The 24,192-nt window shown below is 42.3% G+C and overlaps 2 protein-coding genes across 2 annotated transcripts; one reads left to right on the forward strand and one right to left on the reverse strand.

Annotated features, from left to right (window-relative positions):
- Positions 1 to 815: 815 nt before the first annotated feature.
- On the reverse strand, positions 816 to 9,490 carry tent5d (terminal nucleotidyltransferase 5D; the record flags this gene model as incomplete). The annotated part of the gene is made up of 5 exons (XM_083980297.1): positions 816 to 1,440; positions 3,937 to 4,214; positions 4,491 to 4,805; positions 7,231 to 7,485; positions 9,482 to 9,490. 5 exons carry the CDS (start codon positions 9,488 to 9,490, stop codon positions 816 to 818), a joined length of 1,482 nt encoding a protein of 493 aa, XP_083836423.1.
- LOC310992544 (charged multivesicular body protein 1B2-like) lies at positions 9,385 to 14,197 on the forward strand. Its single transcript, XM_083980627.1, has 8 exons — positions 9,385 to 9,504; positions 9,814 to 9,911; positions 10,024 to 10,170; positions 11,612 to 11,680; positions 11,774 to 11,881; positions 12,004 to 12,047; positions 12,433 to 12,505; positions 13,422 to 14,197. The coding sequence occupies exons 1-8, from the start codon at positions 9,489 to 9,491 to the stop codon at positions 13,467 to 13,469; spliced, it is 603 nt and encodes a 200-aa protein (XP_083836753.1). The 5' UTR covers positions 9,385 to 9,488; the 3' UTR covers positions 13,470 to 14,197.
- Positions 14,198 to 24,192: the final 9,995 nt, after the last annotated feature.

The following is a 24,192-nucleotide window of genomic DNA, read 5'->3' on the forward strand; positions in this document are numbered from 1 at the left end:
CCTTTGCTTTGACTCCAGGATGTGATCTATATATTTAGCTACTCATGCGTTGTCAAACTTTTGTGCATACAGTAGACTGTACGTTTGTTTGTGTGTATGTTTGTGCACGTGTTTGTGTGTATGTGTTGTGCATGCGTGTGTTTCGAAGAAAGTACTGTACACACTGGTAGACTTGTCCCTCGGTATTTTTTCAGAATACACCCCCTTCGGTAAAGGAATAACAAAGTTACATTAAACTGTTTAAGAAGCATAGTAGTCACACAGTATTTGGCAGTGAGAGAACAGTCCTAATTTATCCATGCACAATATCAACCACAGGCAAGGTCCACATTCTGAACAAACCCATTGACTACAACACAGTAAGAACATGAAAAGAGTGTACAACAATTCAAGAACCTGGAAGTGTGTTTGCACGTGTGTATGTGTGTCTGCGTGTGTGCCTGTGTGTGTCTGTGTTTTGTGTGTGTGTCCGTGCATGTGTGTGAATGTCAACAGCGCAGATGGTTTCCCAGGGAGACCAAAGGGCTATGACTCATGCAGTGCATACAGCATTTTCTGGAATTTCAACAATATCGGAAGAATTATTATTTTCCCACAAAGCCCAGATAATTACATATAATCATGTTAGGACCTTACAGAGTACTCTGGGAGTTTACTGTAAAAACCCACTCAATCCCACCCCCACAAGTCTATTATAGACCAAACAGTTTATCCCTGGATTATATTTCCATTCTCCAGCTCTTTCTTCATGGCGGAGCACCTTCCCCTTGCTCGGTCGTGTCTTATGTGTAATTAAATGTGTGTTTCTGTGTGTTTTAGACTAGTCCAGTCTGTGTGCTCAGGTGTAAGGGGTAAGGTTGGTAAAGCAGAGTTGATCCCCCTTGGGGTATGTAGTAACTGCAGTAGCTAGGCTCTGCTAGATAGGGGGCACTGTGCTCGGCAAGGTAGGGGGCAGGCTGGTAGAAGCATGTCACATGGTCTGTGTTGGGGATAATGTTTTGCTCTCCCAGAACTTTGAGAGCCAGCACTGTGATCATGTTCAGCGTCTGGCGCCTCTCATGTCCCATCAGACACACCGTGCTGTCGTCCACCACACGACGCAGTGTCATCAGGTACTGGTACTTGCTTCTTTCTTCGCCGATGAAGTGGTTCTTCAAGTAGGACAGGATCTTCCTCTGCTGCTCCTGCACATCGGGGAAATCGATGAAGAAGCGCGAGCACATGTAGCGCTCCAGTGTCTTTATCTGAGTTTCGCTGGCTGGCCGGTAGTCCCTGACCAAAAGGTTGCTGTATTTCAACAAACCGCCACCTCGAATCTCCTCAGGGTTCCTCGTAGCGATGAGCCGGTAGCGCAGGTGGTCCATGGCCGCCTCAAAGTCGCCATACATGCTCTCTGCTAGGACCTCGACAGCAGGGACTGATTCAGATGCCCAAGGAACACTGCTCTGTTCAGGCATATCTGCGGTTACCTTAGGGGCCTCTTTGTTGTCGGGTATGGAGCTAGATGCCTCATCTGCTTTTGGAGGGGTAGATTCCCCTGGGTCTCCAGCCTGAGAGTGAGGCAGCACATGTGAGGTTGAGCTTGGGATTGTGATTGGAAAAGAGACAGGCTCTGCAACCCGAGGCAACGCAGAGATGCAATCTTTTTCTTTTTGGTCCTCCAACTGTAGGAGAGGAACTCGTGGCTGAGAGGAGGATGCTTCAATCTGTTCCTCGCAGTCTGTGTTGAGTATCAAAGGCTCCATATCTGAAGATACCTGAGGTACAAGGTCCTCTGACTCCACCGGTGGGGTGAGGCAGAGGAGGGGAGGGCTGAGGCAGGGGGACGGCGGGGTAAGACAAAGCGGAGGAGGGCTAAGGCTGAGCATAGGGGGAGTGAGGTAAGGAGGTGAGCTGAGGCAGGATGAGGTAGGGCTGAAACTCAGGGGTGGAGAGCTAAAGCTCGTAGCAAGGCTAACGGTGCTAGGCATTGGAGATGAGAGGCAATGAGAGGGAGGGGTGGGACATGGAGGAGGGCTGAGGCTGGGGGGCGAGAGACTAAGTACTGGAGGGGTGAGACAGGAAACGGGAGGGGTGACACAGTGGGAAGACGGGGGTGAACTCAGTTCGGTCTCTTGCGGGCTGCTGTTTGGCTGATTCAACTCCAAGTTTTTGGTGCATTGTTCTCTGTTTTCATCTTCATCACTGAGCTCAGTTTCTGAGGTATGTTCAGGTTCTTCTATGTTTGAGCAGGACGCATCTGTGTGTGAAACTAACGCGTCTACCGCGTCAAGAGGTTCTGATTGTTCGGACGTAGAGGCATTTTCTCCGGGCGGCGACTGGCTTTCTTCATCAAAAGCCACAATTGTAGATGGTATCTCTTTGAGGCTCTGAATGCTCGCCTCACAGGAACCGTCTGTAATCAGCTGAGGGGATGATGGCTCTTGAGGTAAAGATATGGGATGCACAGCAGGAGCCGGAACTATATCGGGGGCTGGATCGGGATCTGAGGTTAGGTCTTGGTTTGAAGCTGGGTCACTGGAAGGATTGGGCTCAAGCTGAGGGGTCGTTTTAGTAGACATACTGGTCGTTGGGGGAGTTGTAGGGTCTGAGCTGGGAGCGGCTGCCTCTGGGTCGCAGGCTATCTTAGGTTCAGGGCTGGAGGAGGGGTTTGGATCTAGACACGGCGCTACGACAGGTTCGCTTTCAGAGACCTGACTGGGGTAGGGACTGGAGGTAACCTTCCTACACATCCTCCGAGGGGGTTTCGGAGAGGAATGTTTGAGCACCACCATGTGAGATAGTCTTTCTGAGGACTTACCAGAGGGAGAAGAGGAGTTTTTTTTGTCGGAGACAAGGCTGGGTGGTACAGGTAAAATATCCTGAGTATCTGGAGGGCTGACAGCATCAAGTATGTTTGGAGATTTTTCTGAGTTGTCTGTGTGTACTGTGCTGTGAACCTCCAGTGTATCCTGTGTGCCGGAAAGTTGTGAGTTGTGAGAAGTAAGAGATATGGAAGAGGAGGAGCAGGAACAATTAATACCCTGTGTGTTTTCTATGTTTTTTGCTTCTGATGCTAAAATCTCTTCTGCCATTTCACTTGTTTCAGAGTCATTTTTCCCCTCTGCTTGTATCTGCTCACCTGTCTCTGCTTCTTTCACGTCCGTTTCATCTGTTAACTGTGTCTCTACCTTAGCATGTGGAGATGTGATAGCGTCTGGAGCAGACACATGTTGTGTTTTATCTTCATTGCTTCTCTGATCTTCACAGACGTCTGTTTCATTAGGGAGTTCTGTGATGTGTGATTCTTCTGCCAGGTTTAAAGATTCTTCCTGGGTTTTGTTTGAGTTTTCTGGCAACTTGGACTCTCCCGTCTGCTCTCTGATCTCTTCCTGTTCATCAGGGGGTTTTCTGTGGTTGGACGTTTCTTTCTCGACAGAGAGTTCCTCGTGATTTGAATGTGCTGGTTGTTGGTGATCACTGAGCTCTGACTGTTCTGCCTTTGTTGAGCAGTTAGTGTCGTCTGAGAGGGTGGGCTCGTGTCTGAGCTCAATCTGTGTCGGTGTTTCAGTTTTCTCAGAGGTTTGTATCTTTTCTGACAAAAGGTTTAGAGATGTCTGGTCAGGGACATCTGTCTCATTTAAGTTGTCTCTGAGTTCTGACACTTCTTCCAGCTCTGTGGGTGTTTTCTCTGTGTTACCTTTCTCCATTTTGGACTCTTTTGTCTGCTTTGAGTGTTCAGTTTGTTGTGAGAGGTCTGTCTGTGACCCCTTTTCATGCACCTTGTCTCCCTGCTGTGTCTGGCTAATCTGAGCCCCCTCTTTGCTTGGTGAGTCTCTACCAGGGATGCTCTCTTTTTCTGGAGCAGTGGGCTGTTTAAGCAGAGAGCCAGAGTCTTTGTTCTGATTCTCTGCTGGCTGTTCCTTCAGATCAACAGTATTAGTTTTCTGCTGAGACTCCTGCTGCATGTAGGACTCCAGGAGACGGTCCAGAATGATCTGGAAGGAGTCGACACTGAACTCAAACTGCCTTCTCAAGGCGCTCACGAATTTGAGCTCCAGGTTTTTGCCGCTGTTGTTTGAGAGGGAGATGAGACTCCAGCGGTCATGTTCATTGAAGACCTTTACCATTTTCTGGACATAGGCCTCCTTCATGGTTGCGCTGCTTATCCGCTCCCTGTTGACCCCGGCAGGTAAGCAGTCCAGCAGGCAGCCCATCACTGACTCTTTGATCACCTGGGAGGAGAAGAGGTCAACAACATGACAGCTAAAACTAATGCCTGTAATCTGAGGGCAATTTTGCTTCTACAGTTAGTATTACAACATCATTATCGCTACAGCACCACAAAAATCAATTCGAGAACACCTCAGAGATAGGAGCTATTCAGTGCCATGCTCACGGATAATACAGCAGAATGAATGCTGGTTAATGCAGGGGATTGATCCCCAGCGCTTATCTCTTATTACATTGACCGGCTTCCTTTATATAACTAAGGAGGACACTAATCATACCTGGAACTCTTCCTGACTAGGCAGCTCCACTCCAAAGATGATGTCCAGGTCCTTGTAGCTGGTTCCGTTGTCTCGGACGAGGACGTGGCTCGCTGTGGAGCCATTCAGACGAACATCTCTGACGGTGATCCCCTGTTTCTGCAGCCTGGCCCGCACAGCGATGATGATGTCTCGAGGACGCAGCTCCAATGTGGGAAAGTTCCCACGTCCATGGATCGGGACCACCTCTGACAGAACCTGGTGGAGAACCTCCACCTGCTCAGCATTTAGGCTGTGGAACCGCTGGCTGGGTTTGGTCTCAGACATGCTGCTGCCCTAAAGAGAGGGGAAGGGGAGTGGAGGGGAGGGGAGGAGGGCGAGATTATTACAACTCCCCCAGAAAAGTGTGTTATGTGTTTAACTCGCTCAATCTGTCTCTCACACAAACACACACACTTAGCACTCGCTCTCACTCCCTGCCAGTCTGCTGTCTGTAAGTCACAGTTTGGCTGACAGCTTTTCCACAATGCTAATATAACTGCTGTGTTGACAAGCTGACACATGGAGTGAACCATGTAGATCTGCTCCACATAAATATTCTTACACTGCCTAACCAGATCAAAACAAATTAGGTTTGCGTTTGATTGCAATTATATAATCTAAAAAAAACAAAACAGTATTTACTAACCAAGATTTAGGGCTAAATCACATCAACTTGTTCCTTTATTTACACTCATCATACACATCAGGATTAGTCCAGCTCTTTAGAAAAGAACAGTAAAAATGTACAATGATTGTGTAAAATAAAAATAACAACAAAAACAATGAAATGTAAAGCCCGTCTAAGTCTTTGTTTATTGATTGTTTCCACCAGAGGTGCAAGGGTTAAGCTGAATGAGTCATCACCAGCAGACTGCATTAATCACACCAACGTCACTAATTAAAGACACACATCTGTTTTTGTGTCCGGGTGTGCAGCACATGATGTGTATAGATTATAAACAATGACTCCCACATACATCCATGTGAGTCCACACAAGCTTTTATGTAACATCTTCTGCAAATTGTAACACAAATTAGAGCAAAGTAGGATTAATAATTAGCCAATTATTTTTGCTTGGCTTTCACATGTGTACTTTAATCCTCCGAGTAGCTATACACACGTAGCCACTGCATGCAGACTCCATCAATCAATCGCAACAATCTAGACTCATTTTTTAATAAACCAAACAACATTTTCCTAACTAAGTCAGTCAGAGGAGTCTCTGTTAAGTGATTGAGTGCGTGTTGGTAGGCGCACGTCAAAGTGTTTCAGGGAGTGAGTGCTTGTGTTTGAGTGCAACAGTGGTTCATAGCAGCCCATTATGATCTGTTGTTTGCTTTAATCAATAGTTGTCACTCATTGTTACAGCTGAATGCTGCTGATTGCTATGATTTGTCAATACTAGCAGGGTAAACATTAGGATACTAATGAGCAGTAATGGGATGCTTTCTCGTAGCAGTTTGTCAGACATCAGAGGGCTATAGTCTGTAACAACCACAAACAATCTATTATAGCCAGTGTTTATAAAATGTTCAAATCATGTTGCACCCACTTCAACAAACAGCACTTTACTCCACCACATCTTGAAAGCTACAAAAGGCAACATCTCTGTTCATTCAATGTAACATTAAGAGACATTAAGAAAATAAAAGAAGTTGTACCTGAGGACACAAAGCACTTATTGTGAATGAGACATCTGTTTTTTAACAAGATGAACTTCGACTTGCATGAAATAGTAATCATACAATCAGAGGTGATAAACAGAGCTCCAGATGTTGACACTGGATTTATGTGAAACAATGTGTTGAGGAGGTAGAGAGGCACTGCGGGACTGTTTTCCAGCTGGCCCGTGTCTCCCCCTCCCCTTTCGCACTCTTCTGCAAACTTGCAGCCTGAGTGACTCATCCAGGCGTATCGGCTCAGCTCACACATAATCTATGGCCACTGAAAAACCCAACAAATACAAGGATCTCATAGACGCTGCACTAAATCTAAAATAAACACAAACAATAATGTTCCTGTCTCAGATATAAATTCTGTAAAGTAACACACAGGAAGCCAAACAATTCTGCCTTGTGTGCAAACCCACTCTGTATCTAGAGTTTTCTACAAAGAGTGGTTTGAGATATATTTTGTGGACACTGGATACAATCCCCATTTGTATATAATATTACATTTTGTCCCCTCTGTTATTCACTTGAACAGTGATTATGCCACATATTATTGTTAATACTACAATAAGGACTAAACAACTATACATAGCCTACCAGATATTTAATCTATACAGGGTATTTTTATTAGCCTATACATAGCCCATATTTGTAGAGAATCTTAAAAATGCTACTTCTAAACTCCTTCCCTGAAAACTGTTTTCTGGAAAGAATGGCTGTTGTTTCCCTATAAGAAATAACCAGCAGCTGAAGGTTATAATTTATCTAATCAGTAGCTATACCTAACGTTAGCTACTACATGATCCAAAGCCCTGTAGAGTTTCACTCTGCCCTGCTGGGCTTCACTCATACCACCTAATCACGCACTTACTTACACTTGAGAAGCCAGGTGAACGCAATTAACCACAGTTAAGTAGGACCTAGTAGGATAAAAGACAGTGGTGCTTCTGAGGTTCCAGGACTAAAACACACCGGACACTGGTATTTGTGCCCCATATAACCGCATAAAAGTGCATTTTTCAACTTTCCAGAGTCTATTGCTTCTTACCTGTTGCTGTGGCTTTTGAGGGAGCGACTGGCTCCTGGCTTGCCGGCGGAATTTAACCTGAAGTATCCACCGACCTTCAAGTTCGCACACTCTGCGTCTCTCGTACGTGGGTTTGTTTTTCTTCTGAAGTCCCTTCCCACTCGGGTTAGACTGGGTGCTGCTGCTAATGCGGCTCTGTCCCTTCTTCTTCTCAGGCAAACGAGGCTGGAGTCTGTGCGTGAGTTCATTCGGGCGCTGTCCAGGAGGCGCCTGGTGCTGAAATGAGGACCGAAACGAGTCCTGGCGCTCTTGTTTTCTCCTCCGACCGCCCGGAGCGTAACGCAGTTTCCATAGCGACCTGCCGTCATTCAGTTATGACTTGGGAGTGTGTGTGTGTGTGTGTGTGTGTGTGTGTGTGTGTGTGTGTGTGTGTGTGTGTGTGTGTGTGTGTGTGTGTGTGTGTGTGTGTGTGTGTGTGTGTGTGTGTGTGTGTGTACATCAGTCTAAGCTCACAACAATGATGGTGGGGCTGTGTGTTATGTTGGTGGTGCGGGGGGCGTTAACAGGTGTCAGAGATAATTCCAGTGTGTGTGGCAGCTCCATGTTTTTTCCTTTTATATGAAATAAAGTTAAGATAGATTCAAAGGGAGAGGGAGAGTGTGTGTGTGTGAGAGAGAGAGAGGAAGAGGGGGGTAACCTTCAGCTAATACCGTTGCTTGTGAAGCCTGAATGAAAGAGTGACTGCATACTCTCAGGGTTATCATCATAACCATAGTAAATTGGCTGAATGGGCGCATTCCCAGCTATGTGTGTGTCATTACAACAGACTGAAATCACAGCGTCATCTCCAATGTTAGCCCATGGTCGTATAGCAGGGTTGAAACCAGGACTTGAGTGTTTGGGTTATGCAGCTACAGCTCAGCCTGAGGAGACATCCTCAGAGGACCTGGTTGTTAATCAGTCGGCTGAGCACGCGGGCTAGTTTTGGGAACCGTTTTCTGTAACACCACTCATTCACTTCCTCACAGACACACGCATCATTATATCTAGTGCTGTGACCATGCACACTATCAGCAGATACACAGTAGCCTATGAGTCATCCATGCTCGCTCCCTCCCCCTGACCCAGCCGTTAATCCCCCCCTATCCACACAGCCCCCTTCGGCTGGCCGGTGCAGGCAGATACCACAATCCTTTTGGACAAACGATGATCCCTTTCCCTTCTTGCTGCAATTTCTCGCCGTCTGATCCATCTCTTCAACCACCACATAGCCTAAACACCTATCCCGTTAGTGCTGCCGTCAGCTCACACACCAGTCCAGGCTAATAGCTACCACTCTCTCCGTGCAGTAAACAAAGGTTTGCAGATGTGACACACTCGTTAATGCATCAGAAATAAAGTGAAAGAAACATGATTGAAAGCGATGGCTCTGTAGAAAAGGTCAATTCTACTCCTTCACCAAAAAAAAAAAAAAAAAAAAAAAGCACAAATGACGTCACTAGACGTGTACCACAACCTACCGATACCGGGTACAAACTATTTTTAGCCTGGATGGAACTTGTGTGCTTTGGACACGCGCGCCCGTCCGTTTCTCAAACGGTCGTGACGTAGGAGCGCGAGCACGCCATGCAAAGTCGTGACCATGTGACGACGATGAAAGGTACAGTCATAAGTATACAAGTATTGCTGGTTGCATCCAAAGATGAAGAGGAATCAAGATAGTTCACAGCTTGTTTTCCCTAAAGCAATTTTGTTGGCCCAGCCATGATCCAGCAGAGACAGTCAAACAGTGACTCATCTATCTAATACTGTCCTAATTAATTAATGATAATCACAGGGTGGGGTACATAATGCAGAACAGGCTAAATAACGAAGAGTAAAGACATTAGGCGTCATTATTTCAATGTGACTTTTCTGCCCATGCGTCATATGAGTAGGCTACGTCTGATTTTCAACACTTTTCCCTGAAATGAATATATGACAACTTGACCCCAGAAGTAAAAAAAAAAAAAAACTTTTCCCTATTGCTATATATATAATAGTTATCTACTCCAAGGACATATAAGAGGAAGTCTATTGGCGAAGCTGCCAATCTTCGTGACTGAAATCAAGCAAATGTGGAAGTACGCGTAAGGGCACCATCTCGCCTTGTGACATGCGAGTGTAGCCTGGAAAATCAAAACAAACTACTCTGGAAAATACAGGAGTGGCTGAATACTACTGTGTATCTGTAACTACATAACCAGACTGAGTATTTATCCCCAAAACAGACCTTCAGCATGTCGAATATGGAGAGTATCCTTTACTGTGGTCTAACGTACACGGTGGATAGCAGCAACAGCAGCAGCAGCAGCAGCTAGCCCAGTGATTTTGTAGCTAATACTGTCATGTTGTAGGCTACCTTGTAACTTTTGCTCAGTCATTCGCCGACAAAGGGAAACAGGGAGGGACACGTCAACCAGTTCACCTAATGAATGTGACAACGTGTTGGTTGAATTTAAACTTGGTCAGGAAACGCAATGCGTTTCGTCTGCACTGAGTTGGGTTTATAATGCTAATTTATGCAACAGCCGACATAAATCAATCCTTGACTAGTCATAACAGAACACTTGTTCAGCCTCAAATTTGCTGCCAAGGAGCTTCAGAGAAACTCTAAGAAATGTGACAAAGAGGAGAAGGCTGAAAAAGCTAAAGTGAAGCAGGTTGGCTTGTGAAATAAGGGATTCACCTGAGAACAGAGTCCAGGGCTACAGTGCAGCCACCATCTATTTTATACGTGTGTGTGTGTGTGCCCCTGTCTCCTTTGTCTCTCAGGCTGTTCAGAAGGGTAATGTGGAGGCAGCCAGGATCCATGCAGAAAATGCCATCCGCCAGAAGCATCAGTCCATCAACTTCCTCAGGATGAGTGCACGTGTGGATGCTGTGGCATCCAGGGTCCAGACTGCTGTCACTATGAACCAGGTATTGTAAGTTAATGGCTTGTAAAGGATTTCCTGGTGTTAATTAAAGCATGTCAATCAGAGGCAGTGAAAAACCTACCAAATGTATTCACTGCACAGTGCACACATATTCTCATTTTCCACTGACATAATGATAATCACATCATGTATCCTAGCTTTTTACACTCATCAACACTAGCGTATTCAACATTTTATTTATTTATATGTTTCAGCCCTCCCTTACTACTTGGTCAGAGTTGAGAGATGAGCAGATGAATCCAGCTTGATTTAAATTAGGAATACTGCAGTTCATGGTTATGGTCTAAGACGTAAGACATAAGACTTATTTATTGATCCCACTTACGGGAAATTCACTTGCTACAGTAGAAGAGAAGTAGGCTACACAACAACTCCTACAGTGTAGAAAAACAAGTCATGTTTACCTAATTAGTCATACCTGGGAGAAATTTAGATTGAATCAATTGTTCAAATTGCTGCTTAGGAGTTATAAATCTGCAATAGAAAAAAATCACCACATTAAGAAACAATAAAGGGACAGATGTGCAAAAAGAACAAATCAAATCAATCAACCAATCAATCAATCAACTGATCAGCCAATCCCTTGGCTGATATCTTACGAAGTGGCCCCTGTAGATGTAAAAAAAATTGTTGGCTTAGTGTTTTGCTGGTTTACTATGCTGTTTTCAGAAATGGTATGCTTATTTACAAAATATATCTGTGCATGTACTTTCTTTAAGTGTATACTGTATGTGATCTTCCTTAAGAAGGTGAAGAAGATCCCACAGAGTGTATCTGTTTCAGGGCAAAAAGACTGTTGTCCTACATAAAGGAGACAGAGGGGGAGAGTGAGCAAAAAGCCTGGCAGATCTGCAAACAAAAAGATACTATTTACACAGTGTTATCATCTGAGATTTTATGTTATTAGCGACTCGCTCTTATAATAGTGAGAGCCACTTTTAAATTGCCTTAATACAGGTTCACTGTCAGACAGACATAATATCGTAAAATTGAACTTAATAGTGTCTATAGAAATTGAAGCAAAGCATGACATGGTATAGCAGAAAAAACACTTTGTAAAACCCTTTTATGTTGTTATAATACTGCTACTGCAGTAAAACATTACACAGTAGCACTGATAATGAACCTGTTTACCACAACCTTGACAACTATTGGGAGATTGGTTTTGGGAAGAGTAATCCTAAATCAACACCATCCTGCAAATATTTTAGAATAGGTGTAAGTCTGTAGGCTGACAAAGTACCTGGTTAAAAAGCTAAAAGTGACACCTAGTGGAAGAATAAAGACACAGCACTTTAAGATTTTCCTTGTCAACAACCATGTCAAATACCATAGGGTCTGTTTTAAATCACAAGAAATCAGACGAGTAAAACTAAAGAAGATGACAGGAACCTCAGCGCTTCATTTATGTGTTTTGTGAACAGGTGTCTAAGTCCATGTCTGGCGTGGTCAAGAGTATGGATGCTACACTGAAAAGCATGAACCTAGAAAAGGTAAGAAAAAAAATCCTTATACAAACAAAGGGACAGAAAATATGTTTATAAAGATTTTTAAATTGTGTTTTCTCCACCCTCACCCCTTTGCAGATCTCTGCTTTAATGGATAAATTTGAAAACCAGTTTGAAACTCTTGATGTGCAGACAGCTCAGATGGAAGACACGATGAGCAGCACAACGACTCTGACAACACCTCAGGTAAAAGTGCCTTGAGAGAAAACCTCTGAGCTTCTGCTGCTGCTCTTGGGGAAACTGTCACCCCAGAAATAGTTTCAATACTGAATACTTTTGAAATTCCTGTTTGCCTGTTTACTTTTCAGAACGAGGTAGATATGCTGTTGCATGAGATGGCTGATGAAGCGGGGTGAGTACGGCCCAGTTGGCCCTAGTCTCCAAACAATACGAGTGCATAGAAACCAATAATGACAGTAGCAAAAGTATTAATGAAAGACAAACATAAATGCAATTCATTTGATAAAAAAATACTGCATAACCAGAAAAGAGACAGAATAAATTGTCCTAAAAGCTTTATTTAAATGACTTTCATTTAAAAGTCTCTTGGCATGTACAATTTCCACTGTTTACAAGGCCACCTGGTAATACAAAAAGGCCATTAGGGTTTTTGCTGCAATTTTAAAGAAGCTGTGTTACAAGGTCAGAGTGAGTTTAATTTCCCTCATTTTGTCGATTCAGCCAAGTAGGAATAATAATAAACTGTCCCTGTGTGTTTTCTTTTTGTTTTGTTTCAGTTTGGATCTTAACCTGGAGCTTCCCTCAGGCCAGACTTCATCACTGGCCTCATCTGTGGCATCAACAGAGCAGGTAACACATTCACTTTTACCATTATGCTTTGTTATTTTTATTTTTACATCCAAGAACAGCAGTCACACATTATCTTTATTGTCTTCGGCAGTCTCAGTGGTTCACATGAACCACTGTCATCAGAATTTAAAGTGAAGTGAAACTCCACTGGAACAACATGATCTTTACTTCACTTCAAAGTGGCCTGTAACAGTGGCTTTGGTCAGGTTGAATTATGTGGAGTATGTAGGTTGCAATGGTTATGGTTCCATGGTGAACAATGAAATGTTGAACTACCACAGAACAGCTCAGCACATTCAAAACAACAATTGTTTCCACAAAATATCATAAAATTCACAGCGTCTTTGTCGTTTGGAGCTTCAAGGAATTCTGATGAGCATTATATAAAAACAAAAAAATGACTTTTCCATGTTTTTATAGAACACAGGGTCTCTGAGTCATAGAGATCATATAGAGATGGATAGTATAGAAGTAAAATTTGTGGCAGGGAGTGTTTGAGTTGTTCCTAAAGATGTTTTGATACATTTTCCATCAAGACAGCTCACAAATGGAATCCAGTGTAACCATTACAATTCACACTGGTCACTGCCACTGTTATTTGTGAGAGAAAGCACTACAAAAAGATGCCAGAGCTGCCTTAGTGGTGACAGATGTTTTCTCTGACTTGATGACCTATGTAAACATACAACCTTGATTTGGCTCCATACAAACATGGAAGGATTTTCAATCCTTTTTTCCAATCCTTTTTTAATAGAAAGTAAGACTATTAGTTGGATAACTTGGAAAGAAAGATTTGACGGCTTTTAAAACCGACTGTCTTTGTTAAAGATAATTTTTGGCCTGTGAGTATATTCTGTTTCCTGACTATATTCATTCTTCACTGATTCACCTGTGCTGTTTTCTGTGTTATTGTCAGGACGAGCTCTCCCAGAGGCTGTCTAGACTGAGAGGCCAGGTGTCATAATGATGCAGAAAATAACAAGATCAGGAGGAGGGAGAGGAGCAAAAGAAGCAAGAAGAGACAGGGAGTGAACAGAGTAAACGAAAAAGTGGAAAAGAAAAGAAAAAAAATTGCAATGTGCCTGCAAGCCCTGTGCCCCCTTTGTGTTCCAGGTCCAGTTTCTTTTGCTGTGAAGGAGTTGCCTCGTGGCAGAAAGAGATTGTTGTAAGAGAGATGTTGTTTACATTCCTGATATTAACTGCATCGCTCAATAACAGCCTGCATTTGCACACGCAGTTTAATATTTATCTATTATTAATTATTAGCTCAGCAATATGACACCACTGTATTATTTATTTATTTATTGTTGTTGTACTTGTGGATTATATAATAACTAATACCTCATAGCAAAAAGGTTATACACTATGTATACAATGCAAAGAGTAATATATATTTAGTATTTATGTGTATTAATTTCCTTCCTGACAGGACGTTACTTAGGGCATGTCTTCTATTGTTCCTGCATGAGGATGTGAAGACTTTTTGTCTGTCTCAGTTTTTTGCTTTCAGTTTTGGCTGAACTGTTGTGACCACCATTTTTTAATATATATTTATTTGATATATTTTACCCAAAAAGAGGTCTCTGAATGTTTGCCTTACGTATGCTTGATGCAGCTGGAATGTTAAGGATTTTCTTTATGTAGCTGTAAAAGTGGATCAACTTGCACTTATATGCACAGACAGAAAGTCATTAAAAGAGTTTTTAACATGTTTTACTCGTCACATTTTTTTTTGTCATTTTATGGCTCTGTTTTAGTAGAAGTTTCCACCTTCACAGTCTTTCCTTTTTCCATCTCACCCCTCCTCTTTCTCTCCTCCAACAGAGAACAGATGAGAGGTCAAAGGTGTCACCTGTAGAGGAAGCGGCCCTCTGCCGCTCGCATGCCAGTGTCTCATTACACACACACACACATACACATATAGTTGTCTATATCCTATGGGGAGGTCATTCTCAGCTGGGAGCCATTACAGGTGCTGTCTCTGCACACACAAATATGAACACACCTGCAACCCCTGTAGCTGATGGTATTCCCCCAGAGTGACACTCAGCCACCCCTGACTCTTTTTGTGTCCTTTCCAATCATCATCAGCACACACTTAAATACTTTCACAATCATCATCAGTGGTTACAGACTGACACAAGTCTCTATTTTGCCTATTACCAGACACTTTAATGAGCGAGTTGTCTGCAGTGTTTGAGCACACGCACGCTTCTTCGAGTCCTCTATCGTCAGAGTTTTCCGAAAACTCTGACCCCCCCTGATCCAGCAGCTGTCAGTCATTTCTGCCCGGAGTTAGATCACATGAAATTAAAATTCCACATCCCTTTGCTAAGTTAAGGTAATTTGAAAAAAAAAATCTATTTATAGCTCTCATTGGCCATCCTAGTTCTTTAAACATGATTAAAGCTGGGAGAGTCTGTCATGTCCTATTTTTCTCTCTGCTGCATGCATCCCCACATGTGCAGGGATGTTTCTTCCAGATGTGAGGGACAGCTCCTGTATGAGCACTGTTCTGGGGGAAACCTGTGTTTGTATACGTGTGTGTGTGTCAGGTGTTGATACCCAGTTGGTCTCCCCTCTAGTGCCGTCAACACCTCCTTGTCCTCGTTCCTGGAGGAGTCGGACTTGCTGACAAGCAGGGATCCGGTGGGCCGGTGGTCCTGTCCCCGTGGCCGACCTGTCTGCGTCTGCTCAGAGGGGGAGAGGAGATCGGAGCCACACACATGCAGGCTCAGTAAAAAAAAAAAGAAGCTCTAATTGCTACAAGGGGAGACTGGTTGGACTTCTTCATGATTCACTCACAGGATATGATACAGTATGTCCAAACAGTTAGTCATAAGCAGGGATCAGCAGGAAAGGCAACATGCAGCTTAAGTCTTTTTTTTTTTTTTTTTTTTTTTTAAATCTTGAGAATATCATTTAAGGAAACACTAATTTACTCTGCATAACCTCAGGGATAATTTCATTATAAATTCTCAGACGTTTCCTGGAAAGAAGAAGAATGTAATATGGACTTAAAAAGCAAAAAGAGACAACATTCAGCAGGAACACTTGTGAAAGTATAAAGTAATTTAGTTAGCACACAGACGGTCAAGAAATAAGATTGAAATAAAACTGAATGAAACTATTCTGCACCACACAAAATATGCATTTGTGAAGAACAAGAATTTTATTTTATTTTACATGGTTAAACAATTAAACAGTTATATAGTTGAACAGAAAACATTTTTGTAATGTATACATTATTTCAGTAATTTAAAAAAAAAGCTAATGAAAAGATGGTGAGCATTTTTTTTTTTTTACTTTTTTTTTTAACTTTGCAATTTTTCTTTTACATTATGTGGACTAAGGTATTTATGGATTCATCTGCATACTAATTACTACTACTACTACTAATAGTAATAAAAATGTTAGTTGGAGTCCTATATTTGAATCTAGCTATTTCTGTTTTCCCTAAACAACAACACAATTTCCCCTGGAGACTTGGTCAGAAATTGTTTGAATTAACTTATACATTTAAACATAAATATTGATGTGCTACATATTATAATTTACATTATAACTTTAACATAAGTCCTCTAAACGAGAGAAAATTAAACTGTGGAACAAGAATTTTAACTATGGTGCTGCAGATTATGTCTCATAAAAATGTGTATGTATTTTTGTAATTTTTTTTATTATGTGAGTGATACCTTTTAAGTAATTGAAGACACTCATCATTCTTTGTAAGCATTAATACACAAAGGTAGAGGCTCCTTTTTCTTCCCCTTCTTTCTCCCTCTCAGCCTCCCGTTTGAAATATTCAATTACTATCCGTGAAGGGTCAGGTCAAACACAGGAAGCCAAGCTGATTGGTTCTACTCAGATATCGATGGGCATGTGTAACCAATCGCTGCTGCCAAGGGCTTTCCACAGTCTCCATTTGCTGCTGCTGCTGGAGTGTGTGTGTGTGTGTGTGTGTCTAATTGTTCCAGCTGAAGGCTTTCCCCAGTTTCCACTCACCTCTTGACCATTGCTTCCTGTCAGATGTGTTAACGCTGCTTTTAATCAGTTTTACTGTCTCATGCACACACACATACACACACACGCCGGTACAGCTGGCCCTATCCATCCCTGCTCTCCAGAGCACGCTTCATTAAGATTTAACCGGTGCCCTTCTCGCACCCTCACAACCCCAGTCATACACACACACACACACATACACACCTGATCCTACCACCCATCTCCTCACCCTGTTAACCCCCCTCCACTTGACCCTCACCTCACCCCATCACCCACCCTGATATCTCTTACAGTGAAACGGTGAACATGGACTTGTCGTCTTGAGACTGTCTGCCAGTCCACTGACTACAGTCCTTTGTCTCATGTTATAGTTCATCCCCTAAAACTTTTATTCCATGTGTTACAAGCCTGCCATGTCCCAGATTTGCCTCTTCAGTGCTCAATTCATCTAAACTAGAAGCATATCTAAAACGACACACTTGGATTAACATGAAATTTGGTCCCCTACTTATTTATATTCCCTTAAAATTAGCTGTTCCCTCACCTGTTCAATATTATTATTTGTCCACTTACTTTATGAATAAGTTGCAAAACAAAATCCCACAGTTTTGGTGCGAATTAGTAAGGATGCTAGCAAACTACTGTAAATTCTCAAGCCCTGGCTTTTATTTGCTTCAACTGCCGAACTGACCTGGCATCTAAATGAGACTGGCTTTTATTTGTAGCCAAATCCGACCAGTATGGGGGACCGGCGTCTATTTGACTCTGCTTTTATTTTAGAATTTACGGTGCACTAAGATGGTGAACATCTTAAACATTAGCTGCTTAGCATTCATTTACATGTGGGTAGGACTAGCTTTTATGTGCACAACCTGGTGAGCTGTCAGGGCTCCCCAAATTAGTTAATTAGTTTCTTCAAGTTTAATCCTCTGGTCTGTTTGTAATGGAGGGGAGGACATCTGCACAGATAATTTGGCTTCCAGTAAAAACTCCTAAATGTCTGGCTTCTCATCTCCATCTCCATTTTGTGTTTTATAACCTGTCTTATGGTCTGGTCTGTTTGATTTTCTGAGCCGCTAAAATGATGGTGAAGAAAACTTCCAACATCCCACACTATTTCATATCATTACCCAATTACATAATTTGTTATTGTTTTGACAAAACTCCTATAACCTACTGTGTGTTAACAGATTAGTAATTAGAAACTTTGAGTTTCTAATTCGCATTTCAGCTACTGTACATCCATCTTTACAGTCTATGGTGAAACAAAACCTAAGTCAGGTGGAGGGGGAACAGGGAGGGCTCCTTCTATCTCATTCTAATTGCCTTGTTTTTATACTCTAACTTATTATATTTATCTTCCATACATTTGCACCAACTGAGTCTCAAAAAAACAATATGGCTATATCTGCTTATGGTAAATTAGGCTTGTTGATTTAGGTTTTGTGGACAATCTCATATATTTACTTATTTGATGTGCCATAACTCTTTCCTTAAAACACAGTTGGTTAAAATGCCGTTCAAATCAGAGAAAATTAAAGTGAAATAACTTATAGTTGTATTTACTTCCTGTAACCTGAACTTTGACCTCACAACCAATTTTTTTTTTTAAATATACTGTAACTCCAGTATATTTCAAGTGGCTGTTAATTCTAGGTTACGCAGTGACAATAAAAGGTTAATGGGGTGATGCTCTGTAGTTGACTGTCTCTTGATAATGAAGGAAACAGGAAAAGAGGAGATATATTAATTGGATTATAACTCTGGAATTACATTATTATTATACCATGGAAGTTACAAAACAGTGTGTGTGCGTGTGTGTGTATGATGCATATGGTAAAACACTCTGCAGGTCTGCTGTTAGTCACACTGCCGCGTCTCAAATTGAATTAGCGTTGACAGCGCACAGCGCCGGCCGCGTGTATGTGTGTGTGCACTGGGGGCACTAGCTGTTGGCAAGCTGTCTGTGTGTGTGTGTGAAACAGAAGAGAGAGTGGACCCTCTCCCCTGAAATCAATTAAGCGAGTACAGGTCTGCAGTTGTGGGGGTGAGAGGGGCACATCCTGTAGAGGGCAGCCCAGACAGACAGCACCATCTGGGGCAGCAGGCAAGTTGACCCTGGGCTGAAACATGAAAGACGTGGGGCAGGGATAAGAAGAAGGGAGAGTACAGGCCAGCATTAAATCACTCTTTTCTCTCCACCCAGTTCCCTCGCCCCTTCCCCTCATCTGCCATCCGATACATCAGCCACGGAGCATCATTCTCACTCAATCACTCGCCATCTTTTTCCTCCCCCCTTTCTCTTTATCTGTCCCAGGAGTGATAACCTGTCATACACAGGAAACAAAAAGGGGTAAGAACGATCTATCCCACTGTCAGAGATAGGGGCAAAGAGAAAAAGAATATCTCACATCTCTTGTTCCAGAGGGGTTGATTTATAGGTTTGTATTAAATAAAACCAATGCCAGAGAGGGCCTCCCTCTAACTTTCTTATTCTCTCTCGCTTTCTCGCTTTCTCTCTCTCTCTCTCTCTCTCTCTCTCTCTCTCTCTCTCTCTCTCTCTCTCTCTCTCTCTCTCTCTCTCTCTCGCTCTCTCTCACTCACACACACACACACACACACACACACACACACACACACACACACACACACACACACACACACACACACACACACACACACACACACACACACACACACACACACACACACACACACACACACTTTGATTCCTTCCCCTCTTTGATGGACCAGAGAGGGGAAGAAATCAAATATGCTCATGATGAATGCATGCATGCTCAAAATTTAAATCTACAAAGCAGTGGAAAGCAAAGTAGCAGAGTAATTATAGTCATTCAATAAAAGGTAAGAAATATTTTGACTGTTAGTCAACTTAAACAAAACCATCAATGCTACAGTTCAGAAATACACCACGTCAGAAGTGCATACGTATTCACAATAAAATGTGTTTCAAGTGTCAAAGTGGCATGGTCCCTGATTTCTAAGGAAGTCTGAGTGATTTGATCCGTTGGATGCACTGGAAAATTCTCCCTTCATAGGCTGAACAATTTAAAAATCCACTACGTTAGCCAAAAATGCATTGTTGCACAGTGTGTTGTCTTCACTCATGGAAAGCTGTTGTTCACAGGACGTTGATGAAAAGTAAAATTTCTCATCATGCTGAAAGCCCCCTGTCAGTGTTTTTCCATATCTTAGTTGGTTGAAGGGGATTTATGTTTACCTACTTCCAACTTTTGGGTGGCCTACTTTAATCTTAAATCAAATTTTTTTTTTTTTTTTTTTTTTCATAAATCAGTTATTTGTTTTGGTGTATAGTACAATACCATAGGTGTATTGTTGACTTGAAAAGTAGTTTTTCAGTGTTTTGTCTTTGTATTAACTACACAAAGCAGAAACATGCCCTTACAGTTTTTTTTAAATTGCTAGCAAGCATTGAAACCAAAGTCACATTTTTAAAACTCTCAACACAGCAGCAAAACACAAGTCCATGTGGAGCAAACGGTGAATCAGTTTTGATTGCTTTCACACAAAATGCATTGAGTGACCACAGTCACCAAAATTTGTTATCCCTTTTCTCAGTTACTAGTTCACCATCTGCAAAACACTGAAGTTTTACAGCACATTTTTCAAACACTAATTTCTTCAAAACAGTTCAGAACACAATCAAGACAGAATGATACAAAAAACAAAGAACATTGTGCATTTCTGCTGCAGCCACATTGAAGTCTACGCAATTTCATATCAAAGTATTGATGATACGTAAAATGAATATGAAAAAATATTGAAAATAAAAATTATACAAAAAAAAAGGGACTGAGGAAGAAATGTGTTCAGGCAGTAGGCAACTGTGCATGTCCCAGGTCAGAGAGGAGCAAATATTACAATGTGAGCCGCACTCTGTCATGATGTTTTGTCATCTTTGGTCTTGTTGGACCTGACAGTACAGAGAGGTCAGAGGTCAAGAAACACAACATTTGTTATTGTAGGGTATACATAACTCTGCTGTCACTGACTGGTTTGCTGATGTTGATCAAAACATGTGGAAACATACAAAACACAATTGTTTCACCTCTGGCCAATTAGCTCCATGAGTTCGGTGCTGGTTCTTGGTGTCAGAGGTCATGAGTTTAAGCCTCAGCAGCCTCTCTGACCTGGGACATCGACAGTTGCCTGCTGCCCGAACACATTTCAAAAATTCATATTCAATATTTTGTCATATTTCATTTTACATATCGTCAATATTTTTATATGAAATTGTGTAGACTTCAATGTGGCTGCAGCAGAAATGCACAATGTTCTTTGTTTTTTGTTTTTTAATCCTATGTCTTGATTGTGTTTTTAACCGTTTTGAACATACGCAGTGCAGTGCAGTGTTGTGCAGGTGGTGAACTAGTAACTGAGAAAGGAGTTTGCAAATTTTGTTGATGGTCATTCAATGCATTTTGTGTGAAAGCAATGAAAAGTGATTCCCAGTTTGCTCCAGATTGTGTTTTGCATGCTGTATTAAGAATTTTTAAAATGTGACTTCAGTTTTGACCAACGCTTGTTAGCAATTGAAAAAAAAACTGTAATGAACACACAGCGTCATTGAGCGCTCTCTTCATAGAAATATGGGGGGAAAGGTGAAAATGGAAAGGTAAGGTGTGAAGGAAAGTGCGAGAGCTGTTTGGGTCATTAACACCTTTCCCGTATGAATGACATGAGTGTTAGCCCCAGATAGAGCTCTTAGAGGAAACCCCAAAACACACACACCAAAGACACGCAGGCCAGGTGCCAGACCATATGTTAAAGCTGTTTGTCCTACACTCATCTAACCTCTGCTCCTGTAAGACAGGGGCCTGTCAGGGAGCAAATGCCTGTGTAAAGCCCCAGTGACCCCTGTCTGCACACACATGTGGACATACAGCAAGGAGTATTAATACACGCATATACAAGGCAACATACAAATATGCGGTAGCTCCTGCTTCTGTCAGCACGTCTGAGATCAGATGGTGATCACAACAGAGGTTTGTGCTGATGATCAGAGAGGAGAGGAGAGGAGAGGAGAGGAGAGGAGAAGACTTTCATTGAGGCAAAAATATAGTGCAGCATACGTCTGCTGCTTGATAGGGCACTAGAAGAGTGCTTAATAACTGTTAAACTGCCCTTGCTTTTCACATTACTCACTCAGTGTAATTCAATTTCTGCCACAGCTGGTTTCACTTTAAACTTTACAGCTGAGCTCAGTCATGTCCCATAATCTGACCTGATAAATAACCAGCTTTTATTGAGTTTGCAGAGAAAATAGCGTCCAGTATAAACCTTCACGAGAGACTCAGCCAAAATGCGAGCAGGGCTTGAGGGCATTAAGATGAATAGGAAAAGGTGTGTGTGTATATGTGTGTGTGTGAGTGTATATACATCGCAGTGCTTGTGAGCAAGTGTAAGACAGCTATTATTAGGAGATAACTGACGTATGCATGTGTGGTGTGTGTTAATCTAATGAAGGCAGAGTATATTTACACATCCTGACTCTCTGCTGAGCTTCTCTCCTGTTTCAGGATGCCATTTCACATGATTGGAAACAAATGACTTCAGGGTCAAATTTCCCTCCCTTTACTACCTGTCAATCACTCCGAAGCGGCCCAGAAACTTCCCTCCCTGTGTTATTACAAAGTTGAATCAGCACAGTTTCCATGTTATTTCAACCACCACCTTCAAGAGGATTATGTTGACACCTTACCAAGCAAATTAACAACATGGGTGGACGAACAGTGTGGTTAATCATTGACAGGCTGGTAAAAGGTTAACTCAAAAGTAATTTCCAACCAGCGTTGGAATGAAATAAGTCCTAACACAAGAGAGGACAAAGACAAGAAAGAATAAGGAACCACAGATCATATAATAAAAACCTTGTCCAGCGTTAGAGAAGATTAATGTCACTGTCATCTCTGTGCTAAATATGAAGCTATCTAGCTGCTGTTAAGCTGCATAAAAATGGGTGTGAGTAAGGGTTTTGAGAAAATGAAACAAATAAGATATAAATCGTGCTATTTGGTAAACTTTGGAGATTTAATTTCTTTCAAACAGAGCCACGTTCTGCTGCAGCTCATTAAAGTCCTGCTTATTAACAAGATGTTAGCTTTAGCTTTATATTTGATTTACAATGCATGTTCCTCTGCAAGAAAGTGAAAAACCTCTCTGTCAAAGTGTTAGTGTAACTGTTATTACTGCTACCTGTTACTGAAAAGGTGCTGTAAGTTACTCACTATTTCATCAGACACCATTTATATTATAAGCAAAGTTCACATGTGTACACAAACACTCTAATCAAAAGCAAATTTTCTAAGACATTATTTACTGTTTGCAATATAGTAATTTGGCAGTTATAATGGTAGGTGCTTACATCTTGTCCCCTGTTTCATTTACAGCTACAAGCGTGTGTGTTTGCATTACTGGAGAACGGCAGGTGCAAAGTTCATCCCTCCTGGTATGAAAGCAATTTGTCTAACGGAGAGATCAGGAATTAGTAGAGAGTTTAAAATGATTGTCCTATATCGGCAAACATGGAAATGACAGACCGTATCAAATAACCAGCACAGATTATGCCTGTCTGCAGACAAAGGCTGGGCTGTTTGATGGCGCACCTGACCGCTCGCTGAAACAGGGGCCATCCCCTGCACAGAGTTCCTCAATTAACTCCTTCCTGCTATTTCCACGTCCAGCGCGTATTAGTTCACTGCCATGCTCGGCCATGACAAGTAAATTGCTGTTTGGTTATGACCGTTTGTCGGGAAACAGGCCATTTCCCCCGCTTTGCCTAAACCGCTGTTCCTAGCTCTGCTCAGGGAGAGAGAAGAGGAGGGAGGGAAGGAGGGAGGGAGGGATGGTTCCTGGGTTTTGAGTCTGAGCTGAAGGCAGGAATTATCACATCAGCGGCTGAACGGGCGTGCCCCCTTCGGTATGGACAGAAAAACACTGCGTTATGTTGGCCTGCAGTAGCGAGAGGTTTTCGTTCGGCACCAGCTCTCTGTTCCTCATGGCACACTAGAATCCACTTTTCAGAAAAAACCTTCAACATGTCTCCAAGAGCCGAGTCTTCACACAGCGGTATTGATTTACTGTTGATCCTGGAACAATATTACAACAGTGACTACAATAATGATGACACGGCTGCTTTAGTCCATCTTACACCACAAGGAGCCTTGTTCCAGTCTTGTTACAGACTGTGGCTAATAACGGCCTCTATAGAATAACCGTTTCACCTCCATGCGTCTCTGATTAGTCCTATTATTGGTAATAAAGTACAGGAATGGAAACTGGCCGCCTGAATCCTGGCAGCTGTTGTTCTTCCCCTAAAATCACAGAAAGACCTGATGAGCTCATGTTATTAGTCAGGCGCAGCCAAGCCTGACACTGGGATTCAGCTGAGTTTAGAGATCGAAAAACACAAAACACACTTTTGTTCTGTCTCAGTGAATACCACTTGATAATTGCAGAGCAGATTTCTGTATCATTTCTCATTAGAAACAATTTCCTGTTGCTCATGTGTTTCTGCTTACTTTGAGATACACCGTACCTACAGTCACGTCGATACAACTAGAAAACATGGAGAAGTTGTTTCCTCTTTCGTTTTGTATAAAGACTGGATGCCAGGGAGAAAAACATTTTGAATGCCAGTG

Source organism: Trachurus trachurus (assembly GCF_905171665.1).
Source record: "Trachurus trachurus genome assembly, chromosome: 10".
NCBI classification, from domain to species: Eukaryota; Metazoa; Chordata; class Actinopteri; order Carangiformes; family Carangidae; genus Trachurus; species Trachurus trachurus.